The sequence below is a fragment of the Leptopilina boulardi genome, unplaced genomic scaffold, assembly GCF_019393585.1.
Source record: "Leptopilina boulardi isolate dan_hultmark-lab unplaced genomic scaffold, ZJU_Lbou_2.1 LbouV2_396, whole genome shotgun sequence".
In the NCBI taxonomy this organism is placed as follows: domain Eukaryota; kingdom Metazoa; phylum Arthropoda; class Insecta; order Hymenoptera; family Figitidae; genus Leptopilina; species Leptopilina boulardi.
In genome coordinates, this window is record NW_026137969.1 from 415,307 (window position 1) to 437,897 (window position 22,591).

Genomic DNA, 22,591 nt, shown 5'->3' on the forward strand with positions numbered 1-22,591 from the left:
TACGTAAACGTTATACTAATATATATATAGCGAAAAAAGATTTCGCAAAATACGTCACACGTGACGTTTTTTGTGTGTAATAAATTTTCGTAAGCATCGAGAGTATTTGTAATTTATATTCATAAAATTATAACGGTAAATCAAAACCGGTTCAAATTTCATTCCGCTATGATTATTTTTAGAATTTCCTAAAAAAAAATTTTTTAATATATCTCTATTTCTCTTTTTAATTTGAATATTTGCGGCGTCTAATTTTATGGGACTACAAAAATATGATTCAGATTTTGGACAAATTTTGAATTTGTAAAATCTATTTTCAGATTTTTAATCAGTAATTCTAAAAAATTTCAAAGAAATTAATTTGATTTTCTAAAAATTGTCCGATATTTTGAATTTTGAAAATCTGTCCTCAGAATCTAAAATTAGTAATTAGAGATTATAAAAATTATAAAAATAAATAATAATAAACAATAAATGTCAATAAAAAATACTTACCCGTTTATATGATAGAAGTGAAAATATACAAAGAGGATTTTATATTCTCACACTCTTTGAATATTTTTTATTTTTGTAATATAAATTCTGTTCATACAAAAATCAAGACATGTAAATTTCTTATTATTATGTATTTTAAAAATATAAATATATGTACAAGTAGTCTTGAAATCAATTTTTCTTTAAAAAAAAAAAATCCGTAAAAAAAAAGAACGTGACAATTATAAAATATATATATATATATAATTTAAAAATTGTATTTAAAAAAAATTTTTTTGTAAATTTATTTCTTATATAATTAAGACTTCCTTTTCTCAGCAATGAAATCGGGACGTCGATGAGACGCTGGAGAGTCACTGACACTCACTTCTTCGTCTTCAATTTCCAAACTATTTAACCTGCGAAAGATAAATTTGTTTTTTTTTTTAAATTGTATAATAAAATCTACATCTAATTAAATTTATTTTGTAAAATTTTTAACTTTTAATTTTATTTTAAAGTATTTTCTATTAGAAATAATTATTTTTTAAACGAATTTCCAATTTTCGAATTAAAAATTTGAATTTAATAAGACGTTGAATTTTCATTTGTTCGAAATTACAAATGACCGAACAAAAAATCAAACAGAAAGATTTTTTTAGCGCAAGTTTTGAAATTGACCAATTAGAAATTATCATCAAAAATCGTGATTGGTCAATTTTAAAAATTGCGCCGAGAAAATCTTTCTTTCGATTGTTTGTTCGGTCATTTGTAATTTCGGACAAATATGAAAATTTGTACAAATTAAAATTCGTTGAAATCGAATTTCTCTCAATTTAAAAATTCAAATCAGATAAAATTCAATTGAATGCGAGAAAATTGGGTAAATTAAAATTATCTTAAATAAAAAAATTTTATAAATTAAATGACTAGAAAATAAAGATTCTGCCAAATAAAATTTTTTTAAAGTAAAAATTCGCATATAAAGAAATTCTGTCAAATGCTAATTTCGTAAAATGAAAATTTGTCTGAAAAAAAATAATTAAATTGAAATAAATGAATTGCAAATAAATTTGCTAACGGAATCTCTTGATTGTTATAAAATATTTTTCATGATTTTTATTTAAATATATATATATATATATATATATATATAGGTCGTTAAAAAAAAAAAACTTACTCGTCTTGCTCGAGACTGTGCAGCATTTGAAATCCTGCATCGAGACTTGGAGGAAATCCCATGTCAGGATCAAGAAGTTGAAGCGTTGGCACTTCCCGATCGCTAATATTACCAAATTCATCCAATTCTTGAAATTGAAATCTACTTGCAATTTCATCTAATTCCATTCTGTAAACAATTTGAAAAAATTAATTTTCATTATTTATTCAAAATATTCATTTTTTTCCTCCACTTTAGTAATACTAAAAACATTACAATAGTAATAATAATAATAATAATAATAATAATAATAATAATAATTTTTGAATATTTTTTGAATTTAAAAATCGTAAATATTATAATTGTTTTTTTTGTGCTGTTCTAGCACAAAAATTTTTTTTTTTTTGAAAAATAATAATTTTCGAATGTTTTGGGTTAAAAAATCGTTTTTTGAATTTAAATTTGAATTATTTAGAATTTTTGAGCTGAAAAATGTTTTTTTTTTAATTCGAGTCCTAATCATTATTTTTTTAAAACAATTTTTCCAGTATAAATTAGCTGAAAAATTAATTTTTTGAAAAAATAAAATAACTTCTTGCATATTATGAACAAAATTAACTAGAATAAGAGTTTAAATTTTTTTAAAGAGTTTTTTTTGTTAAGACCAATTTGTCTCAACTGAAAAAACTTTCAAGTATAGAATATTAAAATAAATAAATGAAAATAACTCACTTTGTATTGTTAGCATTAAGTTCCGATATTTGTTTCTCCATAGCTCGTTCAACTTTTTTCTTAACATGTTGCTCGAAGCCTAAAATTGTATTTTGATAATAACTGTGTATTCCTTCGACACCACCAATTCCCGATTCAACGAGTACTCTCTCCATTGCATCCTAAAACAAAAATTATTAAGAAATTATTAATAATTTTTTTAATTAGAACTTTGAAAAAAATATGAATCAAAAAATTTTCGAAAAACAAAATTCTATATTAAAATAGTGCGAAAAGAAAAGAAAAAAAAAGAAGTTACCGGAAATCCATAATCGTCTTGTTCAGAGGCAAGTTTCAATAGGCGACATATTCTCGTGAGAAAATAATCAGCAACATCAGTTAGTGTTTCAACAGCAACGTCTGATGATTTTGCATAACCAATATGAGCCAATAGAACAATAACCGAATGCTTCAATAAACTACGAGCAGTTTCCGGTCTCAGCTCTATTGTTGGATAATTTTTTTTGAAATTATTCACAAAACACCTGTATTCAAAAGAGAATTAATTATTTACAAAATTTATTTTCATTTCATAAAACGATCAATTTCAATAATTAGATATTAAATAATAAATTATTTTACTATTATTATAAAGTTATTAAAATTGCAAAATACAAAAAATATTTTTTAAAAATATTCCTTTCCTAAATTTAGTTTAAAATTTTTATATTTTTAATATTTTCTAACAAAAGAAATTTCTTGTTATTGAAACTTTTTATGGTATAATAGCAAAATTAAACGCGCGCAAGCGCGCCAAATTGAGTATTTAATTGTTTGTTATAAAGAAATTAAAGATTAATATTATCAATAATAATTTAATCTATTAGAATATTATTACATATTAAATGATAATAATGAAAATTAAATGTTCACAGGCCTCGGATTATACGACTTTTTCCGACTTTTTTCAAAAATACGACTTTTATCGACTTATTTTAATAAAATGCGATATTTTTTTTAAATTTGAAAAAAATGTAAATAAAATACATTTTTTAGTATAAAATGTAGATCTTCTTCAGATCTTCCTCAATACAATTATTTAACAAATTTTGAACTAAAATGATTCTTCACTAAATTAAATTAATTCAAAAATGAACTTAAATTAAATTGTTATCCAAAATTTCAATTAAAATTCAATTATTTTCCAAAATTTTCAATTCAAAATGAACTGAAATTCAATTATTTTCCAAATTTAAAATCAAATAAAATTTCATTATTCTCAAAAATTTGAATTCAAAATTAATTAAATTTTCAATAATTTGAATTTAAAAGCCTCTAAAATTTAATTATTTCTAAAATTTTCCATCGAAAATTTTTTTTTTGAAATTTAATAATTTCAATTATAACTCTAAGGAAATTCAATTATTTTTAACTATTTTAATAATATTCTTTGAAATTTCAACTATCTGAAACCATTTTTCAATTAAAAATGATTTTCAAATTATTGTATTTTGTCCGCATTTTCTAATAAATTTTTAGTGAAATCATCTAAAATTTTAATTACAAAACATTTAAAGTTTCAATTAATTTCAAAAATCTCAATTTTAAATCTTTGAAAATTCAATTAAATTTAAAAAATGTTTTCCAAAAATTGTTTGATAAATTATTTTTAGTTCTGTAAAATTTAATAATTTGTTTGAAAATTAAATTTGAAATTGAAATCTTTTGAAATTTAATTATTTCTAAAAATTTCAACTTTAACCCTTCGAAAAGGATTATTATTAAAAAAAAATTTTTATTTAAAAATCTGTAAAATATTTTTGTTAAAATAAAAAACAAATCCACTTTTTTTGGAATATAAATCGACTAAAACGACTTTTTGTGTCTTTAAGTTGATTCGAGGCCTGTGTTTTTATAATTAATATTTAATAGGTATTCGTTGGCCCCTGGTACCTTAAAAATTAATTTTTAAAAATAAATTTTTTTCATATTACTATCTTGTACGAAATTTCCTGGCGCATTTTTTTTCTCATTATAAATTTTTTGTATTTGTATAGAATTTTTGAATCAATATACAACTTTAAAAAAAATTTCGTTGGTAAACGTTGTGTACTTCAGCTTCGTGAATTGAATTTTCGAATTTGGAATTTTAAAGAAACTTATTTCGAAATTTCGAAACACAATTATACAACTTTGGCAAAAATGAGAAAAAGAATTGTCAAAATTTGACACGTCATAAGATTACTATTCAAAAAAACACGTGAAATCAAAAAAGGCCAACTTCAAGTTAGAACAATTTTAGGACATTTTATTATTATATAATATTACAAAATTATTGACCTTTTTAGAAATTATTAAAAAAAATTCTACATAACTAATTTCGTCATTAAATCTTACCTTCTTGGTCGAGGATTTAAAAATCCAAAAAGATTTTTTGATTCCATTGGAGGTGATTCATCTTCGATACATGTTATATTTTTTAAAATTTCACCATCGTCCTAAAATAAATTGCAAAAAAAATTCATTAAAAACAGAAATAATGTTAAATTTATAAACAAAATAAGGAAATGAAATATATTTTTAATTCTTACCATTGACCTCATTTGTTGATGATAATTAATTGTATTTAATACATGAATATTTCCCAATGGCATACTGGAGGAATAAAAAAAAAATTTCAATTTTAATTACATGTAAAAAAAAAAATTAAAAAGAACTTCAAATTTTTCAAATTCTTTTATTTTAAATTTTATTCTAATTTATTATTTGTTATTAATTAATTATAAAACATTAAATATTATATTTTTATTTACAAAAAAAAAATTCATTTCATTTTTTTCTGTTTTATTTTAAGAAATGTTTTTTGATACTTTTATTTAATTGAATTTTTAATTAATAAAATTTTCATTTCAAACAATTTTATTCTAATTTAACTATTTCATGGAATCTTTAAATTGTTTGGAATTTTTATTTACAAGAATATTGTCAGTATTTTTTAAATGCCTTTTCATTTGTCTAAATAAATTGATATACTCACAGAACATAATCTTTTTCCTCTTTATTGTCAACTGAATTGTCAGCGTTTGCTTCTAAAACTTGCCGCCAAATATTTTCAATAATATCGGGAGTTATTACTTCTTGATTATGAAGTTCACGAACAGGCAATTCACCCCAATGAGTTCCTGTTAAAGTGGTTTTACTTGGCTTCATTTTTATCACTGTAGAACAAAAATTAACAACTTTTGAGTGTGATAAAAATTAATTTTTTTTTAGAGAGAATTTTTATTTTATTTCTCAAAAACAGGCCTCGGATCGACTTTAAGGCACAAAAAAAGTCGATTTATATTCCAAAAAATCGATTTTTTTTATTTTAACAAAATTTAATTGGTTAATGAATTTTTTACTTTAAATAACTAATGTCATTAGATATTAAATTCATTTTATTAATTCTGTAATGAAAATAATTCTATAAAAATATTATCAAGAAAATTTATTTCCAATTATTTCGGAATCGAACAAATTATGAGGCAAATTTTCAAAATTTTATTTAAGTTGGACAAATTTCTAAAAAAAATTCTTAAAGTTCCATTTTTATAATTTTTTCAATTCTGATTTAATCAATTTATTCGAATTAAAAATTTTGTCATAATTTTTAGTTTTGTTGATCAAAAAAAATTTCAGGCAATACTTAATCAAGTTTTACAGATTTTTAAATAAAATTTTTTATTTTTAAATAATAATTTTGAAAGAGTTAATGTTGAAATTTTTAGAAATAAATGAATTTCAAAGGATTTTGTTCATTTTCAGACAATAATTAAATTTTATAGAACTGAAATAATTCATCAAATAATTTTAGATAACATTTTTTAAAAGTAATTGAATTTTCGAAAGATTTATAATTTAGATTTTTCAAATTAATTGAACTTCAAGTGATTTTTAATTTAAAATTTTTGATGATTTAACTAAAAAATTTATTAGAAATTGCAGACAAAAATACAATAATTTGAAAACTTTTTAAATGAAAAATGGTTTCAAATGGTTGAATTTTCGAAGAATATTATAAAAATCATTAAAAATAATTATATTTCAGTTGAAATTATTAAATTTAAAAAAACATTTCTTGGAAAATTTTAGAAGCTTTTAAATTGAAATATCCAAAAATAATTGAATTTTAATTTTAATTGATTTTAAATTAAACTTTTGAAAAAAATTGAATTTAATTGATATTTAAATTAAAAATTTTGAAAATATTAAATAAATTAAATAATTAAATATTAAAAATATTAAAGTATTAAATAAATAAATAAAATAGTTGAATTTCAATTGAAATTTTGAAGAATAATTGAATTTTGGTTGATTTTAAATTGAGATTTTTAAAAATAATTGAATTTTAATTGATTTTGAAGTTACATTTTTGAAAAAAATTGAATTTAACTGATAATTAAATTGAAAATTTTGAAAATATTTAATAAATTAAATAATTAAATATTAAATATATTAAAATAAATAAACAAATAAATAATGTATTAAATAAATAAAATAATTGAATATCAATTAAAATTTTGGACAATGATTGAATTTTGGTTGATTTTAAATTGAAATTTTTTTAAATAATTGAATTTTAATTGATTTTAAATTGAAATTTTGGAAAATAATTGAATTTTAATTGATTTAGAATTAAAATTTTTGAAATTAATTGAATTTTAAGTGATTTTTATTTTAAAATTTTTGATAATTTTTTTTAGAATTTTTTTATTTATTTATTTATTTTTTTTTTTTAGAAATTGCAGGCAAAAATACAATAATTGGAAAACTTTTTAAGTGAAAAATGGTTTCAGATAGTTGAATTTTCAAAGAATAGTATACAAATCATAAAAAAAAATTGAATTTCAGTTGAAATTATTAAATTTTAAAAAATTTGAGATGGAAAATTTTTGGAAATAATTAAATTATAGAAGTTATTAAATTGAAATTTTTAAAAATAATTGAATTTCAAAATATTGTGTTAAATTTCAGACAATAATTATAATAAAAGAAATTTTTTAGTGATTTCTGTTGATGAAGAATTTATTAGAAATCACATAAAAAAATTGAATTCCACAAGTTTTTAATTTGAAAAATGCTTTCAGATAATTGAATTTTCGAAGAATATTATAATAATCATTAAAAGTAATTGACATTTTTGCAAATAATTAAATTTCAAGTGATTTTGAATTAAAAATTTTTTGGTAATTTTATTTGCTAATTTTTTTTTTAATTATAAACAATTATTAAATTTCATAATAATTTTAATTGAAAAATAGTTTTTAAGATAATTTGAATTTGTGAAGAATTTCATTAAAATTATTAAAAATAATTAATTTAGTGAAGAATTTTAGTTAAAAATTTGTTAAATAATTGAAATAAAAAAAATCAGAAGATTTGCATTGTATACTAAAAAAACGTATTTTATTTAAATTTTTGTTTTTAAATGTTAACAAAAAAGTCGAAAAAGTCTCATTTTATTAAAATAAGTTAAATAAAAGTATTTTTTGAAAAAAAATTGGAAAAAGTAAAAAAAAAGTCTTATAATCCGAGGCCTGTATTAATTAATTTTAGTTTAAATTAATAAAACCAATTTCATTATTGTTAAATTCTACAGTGATATTAAATACAAACAGTTCGAAAAAAAAATTAAATCAGTTTTTTTTACTTAATTTTAACAAATAATTTTTTAATAACTTTTTTACATTTTTTATTTTATTATTTTTATCTAATAAAATATTTTTATTATTTACATATAATTGAAAATACAATAAACTTTTATATATAACATTTAACATAACCTAAAAATTACTTATAATTTTGTTTACTCACCTATGTGTATTTAAAAAAAATAATCTGTAAATAAATAGAAATTTTGATAAATAAAATTATTTAACAAAAATATATTAATTACTACTATTTGTCATTGTTTCGTTTGTAGATCGATTTTTTCTAGATATAAAGATAAGGTTTTCGGTAAATTTGTTTCTTATTTTAAAAGATGAATTTTAGTTTTCGCGCTGCAAACGCGCGATGATGACGTTCGAGACAAGTCATCTGTGAGAAATAGTTCGTAAAATCTCTATATTTTTTCATTAAAGAAAAGAAAAAAAACAATTTTAACACGATTGGATATTACATGAAAAATTAAATTTTCCAAAAATAAATCAACTATTTGCACTATTTACTATTATTATTATTGGTAGAATAAAATTTAACAATTGGAATTAATTTATTTGTAAACAACACAATTTTGAAGTGACAAAAACGACACACATAACAAGTGACATTCATTTTTAGGTTAAGTTTTGTTTTTCTCGTGCAATTATAAATGCGCATGCGTGATTGTTAAAATAAAGCGCGGTTTATCCTTTTTTTTGAAATTTACATTATCATCAATAATTTTTGAAAATTGTTTTTTGGATTTTTTATAAATATTGTGAATGAAATATTATTATTGCTTTTATTTGTAATAATGGAAAATGCAGCGGCAAACATTTTACAACGTGCAGTTGAAATGGATAAAAAAGAACAGTATACAATGGCTTTGGTACTTTATCAAGAGGGATTGGAAATTCTTGTAAATTCAATCAAAGGTATTAATATACTCAATTTGAGAATATTCTTTTTTTTACGTTCACTAGGCAATAAAATAAGGGAATAATTTTTCAATTTTTGAAATATTTAAATTTTGTTCTCAAACATTGGATGAAAAATTTTTTTTTTTAAATTTGTATCTTTAAATAAATAAATAAAATAAAAAAAGAATAATATATATATATATATATATATATATATATATATATATATATATATATATGTCTGTTCTAGAATTATTAAAAGTAATAATAATTAATGTTGAATTATTATTTACTTAAAATATTTTTATTTTATTTTCATTTATTTATTTTAAAAAACAAATAAAAATAAAAAAAAACTAATTAAATTAATAGAAATAAAAAATAGAGATAATAAAAAAAAAATTTCAAAGTAATTTTAATTTTTGTAAAATAAATAATTTTTAATTAAAAATTGATTAACAGTTAAAATTCGCGTCACTGTTTAAATAATTTAATAATAAAATTCTAATATTAATGGCGCTTTTTGGGACTAATATTAAGAAAAAAAAAGTCTATATCTTTTTTATTTTTAGTACCAAAAAGTGAAATAAGAATTTTATTATGAAAAATAATTTTAGATATTGAAATCATAAATTTTATATATTATAAATAAATTAAAATAAATTAAAATAAAATATATAAAACATAAATAAAAATTGAAAAAATATATTATAATTAATTAAAATAAAAAAAAAAATAAAAAAAATATTACAAAATAATTAAAATACATAAATAAATTTTATATAGAGACAACAGATCAAACGAAGAAAAAACATTTTCAAGGAAGAGCCTCACAATATATGGACAGAGCAGAAAGAATAAAATCATTAATTGAAGATAGAAAATCACGTGGAAAATATCGAGAGCAAATAAAAATTGAAAATGGATCATCAGGTTATGGTTATGGTTCAGTTTTTGGTAGATTTTTAGATGCTAGTGTCACTCAAATTCAAATTGAAGATCCATATATTCGATCTTTTCATCAGGTAAATATAAAAAAAAGAAAAAAAAAATTATTTTTCATAATTTATTCAACTTTCATATAAAATCATTGAAAATATTTTTTTTTACTCTTTTATTCAATTTATATAATAGTAAAAAAATTATAATAATAATATTATAAATTGAGTTTTTTTCGATTATGTGTTTCATTTTTCACTTCCAATAATCGAAAAAAACTCTATTTATAATACAAAATAATGGAGGAAAAAATATTTAATATTTATAATAATAATAATAATAATAATTTTAAATATTTAGTGTCAGAATTTAGTAAGATTTTGCGAATTGGCCGTACAAAAATGTCATTCACTCACGAAAATAAATTTAATTACAACAAGAGATTCAACGGAAGATGTGAAAAATCAATTTGCAAGATTGGATGAATTGGGAAAAAGTTTATTAAAGCGATCTATAAATTTGCTAATAGACTATTCGGAGACATTACACGATCGAAGAATTACGTAAGAAAAATTTATTTTTTAATTTCAATATTCAAAATTAAAATATATTTTATTTTCAATATTTTAAAATGACTTAGCAAAAGAGAAAATTCTAATTTTTTTTTTTTGCATAAAAATAAAATGGAATTAAAAAAAAATTAATTTGTTAAGTATAAAAAACAGTCCTAAAAAAATGTTTATTCATTTTTTAATCACATAAATAAAATATCTTAATTTTTAAAAAAAATTTTTATTTTAGATTGAGCAACGGTTGGGTTATTAAAATAGGTAGAGGTCTAGATTATTTTAAAGCTCCCGATGGAAAATTCTCATTGGGAGCTTGTGATCTTGAACTTAGATCTTGCCTCGAAACAATCGTTGATATTTATCATCAAAGTCACCTACAAGACTCAGTCAATTAATAATAATAATAATAATAATTATTATTATTATTATTACTATTAATAAATATTATTAATAATTTTAATAATAAATAATTAATATTATTATTATTTATATGTAATAACTCCAATAAGTATTCAGCAGGAAAATTTGATTTTATTTTCAAAACTACAAAAAAAGCGTATTTTTTTTTTTATTAGAAAAAATTAAATTGTTTTCTTTTAAAAATAAAATGATTTTTAGATATTATAACTTTTTCAAAAAGTAAATACATACTTGTATTTCTAATTATATATTTTTTTATAATTATAATGACAACAATCATTGGTTTGAATATGTATCTTGCGCCTATATAGATGCAGAATGTAAATATTTTGTATTAAAAAAAAAATTAATAAAAACGATTTTTATTCTAAAATATGACCAATGAATTTATTGTTAAATTCACAATATTATTAATTTTATAATTTATAATAATAATTTAATTTTTTTCACTTTTTTATATAAATATAAAAATAGAAAATTAATATCATTGGCAAATTTTATTTTTTTTTCATTATACAAATTATTTTGACATTTTTTCAAATAATAAGAGAATTTTTTAATTATAATATAATATTGTCTAATTATATTTCCAATTTCGTCGACGCAGTTGTATATATCTCACCAAATTTTGCATTAAATTTTTTATAGTAATATTAAATTTTATTTTTCTCCATTTGTGTATTTATTGTAAGGTTTTACAATTTTCCAATTTTGCTTTGATAAAATGGCTAAAAAAATAATAATATTAATAATAATCACATACTAATATTTATTTAATATTTAAATTCATTTTAATAATATTTTAATACCAATATTTTTATTTAATATTATTTTAAATAATTCTGTAAAAGTAGAGGCGATTATTTTTGAATGAAATAAATTTTTTTAATTTTATAATTTTATAATTTAAAATTTTTTTTTGGAAATTAATTGTAAATTAAATAATATTACAATATAAATGTGTTATACATACACGCTGTCGATTGTTTCCTAAAGGTGGACAGGCCATTAGTGTGCACATTGCTGTCATACCATCATCTGAGCAAACGCATTCATTGCAATCTTGCTTAAATCTTGAACCTGGTTTGCATCTCATCCCACAACCAGACGCTAAATAATTTAATTGTTTATTATTATTTATTTATATACAAATAAATAATTTATTTGTTCATTATTAATTATTTATTTACATATAAATAATTTAATTAAATAAAAATAACTTAAATAAAATATGAATTATATGTTCTAAAAATCATTAGTTAAAATTTTCATTTTATAGAATTTCATTTCTCATAATTATTTTTGAGCCGAATTTTTATTTGTTCGAATTAGTATTTTACAGAAGTTGCATTAAAACGATTTTCTATATTACAGAATTTTTATATAACCGAAAAATTCACTTCACACAATTTTTATTTGTTAGAATTTTTATTTGTCAGAATTTTTATTTTTTCGAATTTTCATTTAACACAATAGGCATTTTAAAGTATTTTTTATTGGGTAGAATTTTCATTTTATTCTTTCAGATGAATTTTCATTTTTTTGAATTATTATTTGATATAATTTCCTTATTAACCGATTTTTCATACTACAGAATTTTTACTTAACCGAAAAATCATTTAACAGTATTTCTAATTGATAGAATTTTCATTTGTCCGAAATTGCAAATTCAAAAAAAAATGAAAATTCATCTGAAAGAATAAAATGAAAATTCTATTCAATTAAATTCTACACAATAAAAAATACTTTAAAATGCCTATTCTGTTAAATGAAAATTCGAGAAAATAAAAATTCGAACAAATAAAAATTGTGTGAAGTGAATTTTTCGGTTATATAAAAATTCTGTAATATAGAAAATCGTTTTGATGAAAATTCTGCAAAATACTAATTTGGCTCAAAAATAATTAAGATAAATGAAATTCCATAAAATGAAAATTCTAACTAATTATTTTTGAAACATATTCACGCGTCTCATAAATATTATAATTTATTTTAATAATATTCAAATTTTAATTATAAAAATTATTTACAAAATTATATACATAATTTATTTATTTAAAGATTTACGGACAAAAAGCGCAAATATTTACTGTTTTTAAAAACTCTGTTATTTTTAATAATATTTTTTATTTGTTTTATATATATATTTATTTATAAAAATTAAATAATTAAAATAATTTACCAGTGACAAGTGCCAATGCAAAAACAACGAAAACAAAAAGAGCCAAAAATTTCATTATTATTAAAACTGTTGAAAAGTGTACAAAAAAATAATTTGTTTTTAAAAAAGAGACACTTTATTTTCAATTTGTCGTTATGGAGGTAAATGAATATTCTTTGTAAACTTCAAGTCCTATTTATATGCAGAAAAAAAAAGTTTGTTTTTTTATTTCTTCCTTGAAATGAAAATCTCTCGATTTGGAGAAAACATACTAAGTGCGTTTTATCTTGCAGTTTTATCAGTTGAGTATACAGGAATAGTAAAAGTTTACATTATAATGACAATAATTTTTATAAAACAAAAAAATTTTTATTTTATAAAAAAATGGATAATTTTTTTCGTGAAATAAAATATTATTAAAATATATTTAATGAAATTTATCAAAATATATAATGAGTTTTTTTTTTTATCAATGTGACATACAATTGCAACAATAAATTATTGCGAAATTTTACTGGCTTTAAAACCTTCTCTACTCTGAATTTTGAATGCTTCTTGAAAAAAAAGATTAATTGATAAAAAAAAAAAATTCTACGTAAAGTTGCTATACAGATGGGGAATTTCACCGGTGAAATTTATACCTATAACCTTTTAAATTCAGGACAAATATAATATTTTAAATGATATCGAATTTTTTGTTTTTGAAAGTTTTTCTAATGTTTATAGAATTTCTTATTATGAAAATTATGCTTTTTATCATAATTTCCACGACTTGAATATACTTTTTATTATATTTATTAATAATAGTTATTATTATTATTTTATTATATTAATTATAAAATTAATTAATTAAATTAATATATTAATTAATTTTATCAAGATCTTTTTTATCACATTTGAATTTTCGCACCTTTTTAATTTGGACCAATCGTCATTAAGATATTTGAGAAAACCTTTTTACCGATCGTCAAAATCGTTTTTTTTTTTGCAATGTTTTTTAGTGATGTTCATTTTTTATTGGTTGGCAACGAAATCTCCTAGCTAGGAAACATACAACCAGAAACTGGGGCTATTCTGGTACACCAGGAGCTATTATGGTACAAGATAGTTTTTAATTTGTAAAATATTAATTTCGAAATATTAAAATTTGACATCTAGCTATAATTGTAGTGTTACAATTTGGCAACAAAGTTACTGTAATGTTATTAGTAAATTCGGTTTTAGAAATCAAAAAAATTTATAAAAACAAAAAAAAATTTATTGGAAATTGGGAAGTTGTGTGAAAATCTATACCAATAATACAGCATTATAAATTATTTTATGAAAATTCATTTCCCAATAAGTAGAAAAAAAATTTCTGTGCTTCGATTTTATACACAAATAATTTATTTTTGTATCAGAAAATTGAAAATAAGTCAATTATAAAATTATAATTTTACAAAGGGGAAAAAACATAACCTTAAAAAGTAAGATTATTATAATTTTACATGGTTTTCAAGTTAATTTAAAAACTTTATTAAAACCATTTTTTAAATTACCATTTCTAACCTAAAAAAAAATTCAGTATAATTATATTATATTAGTATATTATTATTTATATATTAAAATTCCTTTAAAAAATTATTAACAGCCCTGTAAAAAAGAAAGAATTGTACGATAGCGGTTTTCGAACTGGATCCGCTGGTGTTTTTTGAATTCGAGAAAAGCAAAATTGACGAATAGGATCGATTTCTGAATTCGGAAATTGTACACGCAGAAAAAATATTTTTTTGATTTAAAAAAACCTATTTCTTTGACTTGTTTTCTTTTATTCAAAATAAAATTTTCTTTGAAACAAAAAAAGCTTCTTAGTTTCAAAGAAAATTTCTTTGCTTCAAAGAAATTTGTGCGCATTAAATCAAAGAAATTGTAACATTTATATAGGGTCAAAGAAACATTTATTTGAATTAAATAAAAAATTTCTTTGAAATGAAGTCAATTTGTTTGAAACAAATAAATTTTCTTTTTATCAATGAAAAATTGATCAAAGAAATCTTTTTTTTCTGGGTGTATAGATCCAATTCGTAAAACTTTTTAAGCGTGAAAATAGAGAAAATTAAGCTGTACAGTGCACTAAAAAGCAATTAAATGTGATAATACTAATGAAGGTAAAAAATACTGTTTGTCAAGTGATTTTGTCAATATTAAATAAAAAAAAGGAATGTTGAAAATATGACGTGATTCCAATTCGAGAAACGATGAAGCCCAATTTACAGAAAGAAAATTTTCTCTGCGTTAAGGGTAACAAAAATTGCTTACTTACCGAAAGCGATTATATGAGAGTAATTATTATGATAAAAAATACATATATATGTATTTTTTTATTCTACCTACAACAATGATATTTTTTAAAAATTACACAATTCCTAATTTCTCTGATATAATAGAATTATTATTTTTAATTAATTTTATACATAACAATTTTCAACAATATTATATTATGTTTTTCTTATTATTTTAATATTCAATTTTTGTTATAAATATATTTTTAATAACATTTAATTAATAATTGAAATATTTTTTAATTTATTCAATTATTTTTTAACTTTACCTTATTCAATTTTTATTCATTTTTTTTATTTTCATTTATTTGAATATTTATAAATTTAATTTGAATTATTCAAATATTATTTTTTGTTTTTAATTTTCCGATGATGAATTTTTTTGAGCTTTCTTAATTGTCGAGTTTGTTTATTAACGACTAATTTGATATTTAACAAGTAACAAGTAACAAGTAATTTTTTATGTTTACAATGGTTTCAAGGTTTCTTGTAAAAAAATTTAAATATTTTGTAATAGTTTTTTTTACAAAAATGCTCATAAAAATAAAATAAGTAAATAAAATATATTTATTTATAAAATAAAATTAAATAAATTTTATTTAATCTTTTTCACATTGCCAGCAAGTAAAACCGCACCGTCGCTATTATTAATTCCTTTTTTAATTATTTTGTAATGGAAAGGACGATTAACTACAAGTTGGGAAGGCAGCTCATTAACTAAAGTTTCGGAAGAAAAACCTACAATAAAATATTCCAATTAAAATAATATGCCTTTTTATCATAAAATAAATTTACCTATACTGAAAAAAATTCAATTCAAATAATCGATTACTTGACTTATCATCAAATAAATATTTATTTGTATTAAATAATTATTATTTCGAGTAAAATAAAACCAATAATTTCTGTATTTAAAACTAATTTTGTTTCAAAATACAAAAATTATTGGTTCAAATAAAAATTATTCGATTCAAGTAAATATTTGATATTAGTAAAGTAAATTATTTGAATGAAATAAATTTTTTTTCAGAGTATCAGTTAAGATATAACTTCAATAGAATATAAAATTAATAAGGGAGAATTAAATAATACTAAAAAAAGCGCATTACCATTAGTGACATTAGATGTTACGGTGCCTTCTTCATTTACTTCAAAGTAAGTTTTCTGCACAAAATCACTTACATGAATTTTAGTTTCAGAAATACGATTGAAATAATCGATTTCAGATTTCAAAAACATTGTTTTTATACCCATCTGCAATGGAAAATAAAATGCTAATTTTATTATTTTCATTACATTGGGAAAAAATTTTCTTTGAGTTAATGAAAATTTACACCCAGAGAAATGATATATTTGTCTCACAGCCTAATAAATATTTATTTAATTAAAATAAACTTTTATTTGATTTAAATAAAAAATTTTATTTACGCCAATAAATAAATAGGCTAGTAAGCTGTGAGACAAACATATATTTATTTAACTCAAATATATTATATTTAGTTCAAATAAAATATTTCTCTGGGTGTAGTTATCTCTAAATTAAGCAAATGAATTGCATTGATATAATTTAAAAAAAAATCTATTAAATCAAATATTTTGCAATTTTACAAAATTCAAAATGTCGGATAAATTTTAAAAATTTAATTAAATTTGTTTAAAACTTGTTAATCGGGGGTTTTTTTTGGGTCGCTGATTACGAATCCAATGTTAATTTTTCTAAATTCTACATATAGTCAACTATTTAATAATACTCACCTCTCTTAATACTTTTTTCATACTTGTTGTAGTTTCAACTTTAAATTTAGGCAATGTTAAACTAATATAAGTTTCATTTCCATATTTTTTAAGTTGTTTGAGACTTAATTTTTGTAAATTATTTTCCAAATCATTAAGACCATTTATTTTATCAGGAACAACGATAAGCATTGAAAATCGTTCATCGACAAAAGGAAGTTCAATAAATGAAGCTTCTAATTTTGAAAGTTTTCCAAAATTAAAAACACTCTCCATAGTCATCATTGGAACGGACAATATTTCGTTATTTGTAAAAAAATTCTTGTTAACTGTTTTTTCAATAGGAAACTTTGATTTCCATTGACCTTGGAATAAGACAACATTAGTAATAATCATACTAGTGGAATTATCAAGATTTTCTGAAATGAATGTAAAAAAATAATTTTTATTAATTTTCTTTTTTTATCCAACTATAAATAATAATTACACTAAGAAACCAAAAAAAAATATATTTTATTTACAAATATTTGAGACAATAACAATAGCTTTTTATTTGTTTCAAATAAAAAAAAAAATAAATAAAAAATTTTAGCTCTGAGACAAATATATATCATTTTTCTGGATGTAATTTTAATAAGATATTATTATTCCTTATTGTATTTATTGATAAAAAATATGTATTTAGTTTTTTTTTGTAAAAAACAGTAACACTAACCGTAATTTATAACATTATCAATGTTATTATTCGTGTTTTCTTTAATCCAAGAATTTATTGATCCCGCTGCTCTGGATTTATTAAAGAAATCAAGATTTTCAACTTTTGATCCGAAAAATCTTTCCGCGAATAATCTAAATTCATATTTCACTTTTGTATTTTCGTTGATAAAAAATCCTGTTAAAACTTTAAGTATTCCATTATTATCAACCTAAAAAATAAGAAAGAAAGAAATTTACAAACTTTTTCCTATTTGTAGTTGGAATATTTTTACATTTTTAATTAATCTTAAGCTTCTTCCACAATAGGTAAATCGTATTGTCATGAAGACGATTTTTAAGGACGAGACAATGCAATTTAGCTATTGTGGAATTAATTAATTAATTAATTAATTTATTAATTTATTTACATACGTTTAAATTATCAATGAAGTCTTTAAATTGATTTCGACGATTAAATCTTGGGTGCATTATTCCAAGAGAAGTTTTTAATTCCTTTGCTACTTGACTCCAAGAAGAAGATGCAAGTAAATATAAGACGTGTTCTATACCAGCTGGAGAAATGATAACGTTGTTAATTTCATTTCTTGAAAGATTCTATATGAATAAAAAAAAAATTAATTCTTTTCCATAATTATTTATTAATTTATTTGGCAACCTTGCACCAACCTTGCTACAAGCTTACTGAGCAATCTTGCGATAATCTTATTGTGCAATCTTTCGATAAGCTTATCATGCAAGCTTAGCTCAAGTGGGACATTTGAAGCTTGTAGTATGCTTGCGGCAAGTTTGCCGTGCAAGGTTGGCAATATTGCGCAGCAAGCTTGCCGCAAGTTTGAGGTTTATACAAGACTGTGTTATTATTAGAAATTTAAGAGGCGCATAAATTTTCTCCAAATTTCAAATGGCCTAACACTCAACTGACCTAAATTAAATTGGCATAAAACTCATATGGACTAACTATTACTTGGCCTAATCTGCATATGACCTAATTCTTATTTAGTCTAATCATCATTCAATCTAATCCTCATTTGTACTAATCGTCATTTGTCCTAATTTTCATTTGGCCTAATCTTAAAATAACTTAATTCTGATTTAACATAATATTTATCTGCTTCATTTTTATCTGACCTGATTATTACTTGGACTAAACACCATTTACCATAAGATTTAGGATTTAGGACAGATAAATATTATGTTAAATCAGAATTAGGTTATTTTAAGATATTAGGTCAAATGACGATTAGTACAAAAGATGATTAGATTAAATGAAGATTAGGCCAAATAAGAATTAGGTCCTATACAGATTAGGCCAAAGTAATTGTTAGTCCTTATGGCTTTTAGGCCAATTCGCGATTCAGGTCAATTAAATGTTAAGTTATTTGAAATTTGGAGAAAATTCATGCGCCTAAAAATTTAATATTTTCATACTCACCATGTACAAATGAGCACTAAACTTTTCGGCAGTCTCATTGAGAAAATTTGATTTTTCAGTTAGACAATTAGATTCTTCAGTGGGAGCATCAGATTCTTTAGTAGGAGAATTTGGTTCTTTAGTAAGAGAATCTGATTTTTTAGTAGGGGAATCAGATTCTTTAGTAGGGGAATTTGGTTCTTTAGTAGGAGAATCAGATTCTTTAATAGGAGAATTTGGTTCTTTAGTAGGAGAATCAGATTTTTTGTTAGGAGAATTTGGTTCTTTAGTAGAAGAATCAGATTTTATAGTAGGAAAATCAGATTCTTTAATAGGAGAATTTGGTTCTTTAGTAGGAGAATCAGATTTTATAGTAGGAAAATCTGATTCTTTAATAGGAGAATTTGGTTCTTTAGTAGGAGAATCAGATTTTTTGTCAGGAGAATTTGGTTCTTTAGTAGGAGAATCAGATTTTTTGTTAGGAGAATTTGGTTCTTTAGTAGGAGAATCAGATTTTATAGTAGGAAAATCTGATTCTTTAATAGGGGAATTTGGTTCTTTAGTAGGAGAATCAGATTTTATAGTAGGAAAATCTGATTCTTTATTTGGAGAATTTGGTTCTTTAGTAGGAGAATCATATTCTTTATTCCCAAAATTATAATTTTCTTCATGAGAGTTAAATTCATCAGTGAAAGAATTACATTCATTAGTAAGAAAATTACAATTTTCTTTAGGAAAATTATATTCATCATTAAAAGAATTATTTTTTTTTCTCAGATAATTATATTCTTCACTAAGAGTATTATAATCTTCTTTAGGAAAATTATATTCTTCATTAAAAGTATTAGATTCATCATTAGTAAAAGAATATGATTCATCGATATGAGAATTAGATGCATCAGTCAGATAATTATAATATTCATTAACAGAATTAGTTTCATCAGTAAAAGAATTTGATTCTTCAGTGAAAAAATTATATTCTTCATTGGGTGAATTATAATTTTTTTTAAAATAATTATATTTTGCACTAAGTGAATTATAATCTTCTTTAGGTGAATTATATTTTTCATTAAGAGAATTAAATTTATCAGGATGATAATTAGATTCTGCAGGCAGATAATTATATTCTTCATTAAGAATATTAGATTCATTTAGACAAGGAATTTTATTTGTTTCCTCTACTGTTGCATTCGGATTTATAATCGAACAAAGGCGAAAAAATAATACTGGAAAAAACCAAATGAAAAATTTTAATTATTATATTTTTTAAGTTAAAAAATTTAAAAAGGCGAATGAACCAAATTTTTATTTCATCTTTTTCATTATTTTGTCTAATTTTCACTTTTCGACTATAAGCATTTAACTTATACAAAATTTTTAAGTATATATCTTTATTTAACCTAATTCCTATTTCGACTAATTTTTATATAACCTATTTTTTATTTGACCTCATTTTTATGAAACCTAATTCCTCGTCTAATTCTTTTTCTTCCAACCTAACGAGTTGAATCAATTCTGAGGTCAGATAGGGATTCAGTACGTCTAAATTGCTTCGAAAAATTATATATAGTCTGGTTCTTGGTACTGAAGTAATAGGTCAAAATTTTGTCGTATGTTATAGGAAATTGGGTCAAATAAGAATTAGGTTACATAAAAATTAGTACAAATGGAAATTAAGTTAAATAAAGATTAAGTGATTTAAATTTGTAGATTACTAAATGTTACATTTAGTTCAAAAATGAGAGTTAGAGAAAATAATTAAAAAGATCAAATAAGAATTTAAGCAAAAATACAGATTAGGACAAGTATAAAAATTACGCATTTTGTTATGTGAAAATCAAATTTTATATTTTATTCAAAAATTCACACACTTCGTATATTACATTGTATATTGCAAAAAAATACTCAAAAAATGTTATGCAATAAAAATATTTAATAAATTTTCATATAATACTTACATAAATTCATTTTTAAATATATAGGCAACAATTTCCTTTTTCTTTATATTCTCCCGTGTGGAAAAGTGATGTGGGCCCCCAGCGGGGGCCCTTATGGATCGCCCTCATGCCATGAGGGGCGCATATGGATGATCCATAGGGGCCCCTCATGGAAACGACATGCTCATCGATGAGGGCGCCCGCATGGGCGATCCATGAGGGTGCCCCTACGGGCGCCCTTATGGGCCCTCACGTTTGCCCTCATCTTGCCCTCAAGTTTGCCATAATGTTTTTTAATCAATAATATTAATAATAAAAGTTAATTGATAATAAATAAGCTTAAGTTATGAATAAATAACATATTTATTTAATAATTATTCAATTTTAAATTAAATTCTTACTCAAATTGAATTTATTAATTAACGTTCTAATTAATTAACTGTCGGATATAATTAAAAGTAATAATAAATTAATTAATTAAAAAATTAAAAAATATGTAATTTATGCATACTATTAACCGATATTTTCATTTTTCAATTAATTCATACATAGAATTAATGATTAAACGCAAACCTGAGAAATAAATAAATCTAACGCATGGGGGGAATCGAACCTACGACCTACGGACTATGAGTCTAACGCTTTACCAACTACGCTACGCACGCTACTTCAAAACGAATGCTAACTTCTTGATGCTATTTAAACTTGAAAAATACCTAACAAAGAAAAGTGCTTAACATCATTTAGTTAAAGTTAAGATATTAAATTATATTTTCCAATCAAATGCAATTTATAAAATATAATTAATTATATGCTTTATGATTATTATCATGAATCATCTCAGGCGAATTTTCAAAAAAGTGTAAATATATTTTTATTAAAAACGCGTTTTTCGTTGTTTTGAATCATTGGAAACATTCATTTTTTGTTGATAAAAAAATATTTGATTTTTGGACTTAGAAAATTTTGCTAATCGATCATGAGGGCGATCCATGCGGGCCCCTACGGTGGCCCTCATCTATTTTGCCATAAGTGTGAGTGTTATTTTCAAAAAAGTGTAAATATATTTTTATTAAAAACGCGTTTTTCGTGGTTCTGAATCATTATAAACATTAATTTTTTGGTGATAAAAAAATATTTGAATTTTGGACTTAGAAAATTTTGCTAATCGATCATGAGGGCGATCCATGCGGGGCCCCTACGGTGCCCCTCATGGATTCGCCATAAGTGTGAGTGTTATTTTCAAAAAAAGTGAAAATATATTTTAATTAAAAACGCGTTTTTCATTGTTGTGAATCATTATAAACATTAATTTTTTGGTGATAAAAAAATATTTGATTTTTGGACTTAGAAAATTTTGCTAATCGATCATGAGGGCGATCCATGCGGGGCCCCTACGGTGCCCCTCATGGATTCGCCATATGGATCAGCCC

General features: G+C 21.5%; 4 protein-coding genes across 4 annotated transcripts; 1 reads left to right on the forward strand and 3 right to left on the reverse strand.

Annotated features, from left to right (window-relative positions):
- Window positions 1-611: 611 nt before the first annotated feature.
- Window positions 612-8,674, reverse strand: LOC127288817 (uncharacterized). Its single transcript, XM_051316480.1, has 9 exons — window positions 8,557-8,674; window positions 8,201-8,224; window positions 5,382-5,562; window positions 4,936-4,999; window positions 4,742-4,842; window positions 2,664-2,889; window positions 2,366-2,526; window positions 1,655-1,822; window positions 612-893 (listed from the first exon to the last, which is right to left on the reverse strand). The coding sequence occupies exons 3-9, from the start codon at window positions 5,552-5,554 to the stop codon at window positions 794-796; spliced, it is 993 nt and encodes a 330-aa protein (XP_051172437.1). The 5' UTR covers window positions 5,555-5,562; window positions 8,201-8,224; window positions 8,557-8,674; the 3' UTR covers window positions 612-793.
- A 150-nt stretch (window positions 8,675-8,824) lies between these two features.
- LOC127288819 (MIT domain-containing protein 1-like) lies at window positions 8,825-11,178 on the forward strand. The gene is made up of 4 exons (XM_051316481.1): window positions 8,825-8,964; window positions 9,736-9,974; window positions 10,249-10,451; window positions 10,690-11,178. Exons 1-4 carry the CDS (start codon window positions 8,844-8,846, stop codon window positions 10,850-10,852), a joined length of 726 nt encoding a protein of 241 aa, XP_051172438.1. The 5' UTR covers window positions 8,825-8,843; the 3' UTR covers window positions 10,853-11,178.
- A 268-nt stretch (window positions 11,179-11,446) lies between these two features.
- Window positions 11,447-13,254, reverse strand: LOC127288846 (serine protease inhibitor 3-like). Its single transcript, XM_051316531.1, has 3 exons — window positions 13,060-13,254; window positions 11,851-11,987; window positions 11,447-11,605 (listed from the first exon to the last, which is right to left on the reverse strand). The coding sequence occupies exons 1-3, from the start codon at window positions 13,112-13,114 to the stop codon at window positions 11,573-11,575; spliced, it is 225 nt and encodes a 74-aa protein (XP_051172488.1). The 5' UTR covers window positions 13,115-13,254; the 3' UTR covers window positions 11,447-11,572.
- An 853-nt stretch (window positions 13,255-14,107) lies between these two features.
- Window positions 14,108-21,043, reverse strand: LOC127288829 (serine protease inhibitor 3/4-like). The gene is made up of 7 exons (XM_051316491.1): window positions 21,040-21,043; window positions 19,243-19,841; window positions 18,222-18,404; window positions 17,809-18,019; window positions 17,115-17,512; window positions 16,469-16,613; window positions 14,108-14,127 (listed from the first exon to the last, which is right to left on the reverse strand). Exons 1-7 carry the CDS (start codon window positions 21,041-21,043, stop codon window positions 14,108-14,110), a joined length of 1,560 nt encoding a protein of 519 aa, XP_051172448.1.
- Between the last annotated feature and the right edge of the window lie 1,548 nt (window positions 21,044-22,591).

Coding starts and splice junctions, on each gene's coding strand:
- LOC127288846 (XM_051316531.1), bottom strand. CDS start 13,114: ATGAAATTTTTGGCTCTTTTTGTTTTCGTTGTTTTTGCATTGGCACTT. Junction 11,988..13,059: donor TGCATTGGCACTTGTCACTG/GTAAATTATTTT, acceptor TAAATTATTTAG/CGTCTGGTTGTGGGATGAGA. Junction 11,606..11,850: donor TAGGAAACAATCGACAGCGT/GTATGTATAACA, acceptor TTATTTTTTTAG/CCATTTTATCAAAGCAAAAT.
- LOC127288817 (XM_051316480.1), bottom strand. CDS start 5,554: ATGAAGCCAAGTAAAACCACTTTAACAGGAACTCATTGGGGTGAATTG. Junction 4,843..4,935: donor ATCAACAAATGAGGTCAATG/GTAAGAATTAAA, acceptor AATTTATTTTAG/GACGATGGTGAAATTTTAAA. Junction 1,823..2,365: donor CTTAATGCTAACAATACAAA/GTGAGTTATTTT, acceptor AATTGTTTACAG/AATGGAATTAGATGAAATTG.
- LOC127288829 (XM_051316491.1), bottom strand. Junction 18,020..18,221: donor ACTTCATTGATAATTTAAAC/GTATGTAAATAA, acceptor CTTATTTTTTAG/GTTGATAATAATGGAATACT. Junction 17,513..17,808: donor TGATAATGTTATAAATTACG/GTTAGTGTTACT, acceptor CATTCATTTCAG/AAAATCTTGATAATTCCACT.
- LOC127288819 (XM_051316481.1), top strand. CDS start 8,844: ATGGAAAATGCAGCGGCAAACATTTTACAACGTGCAGTTGAAATGGAT. Junction 9,975..10,248: donor ATATTCGATCTTTTCATCAG/GTAAATATAAAA, acceptor TTAAATATTTAG/TGTCAGAATTTAGTAAGATT. Junction 10,452..10,689: donor TTACACGATCGAAGAATTAC/GTAAGAAAAATT, acceptor TTTTTATTTTAG/ATTGAGCAACGGTTGGGTTA.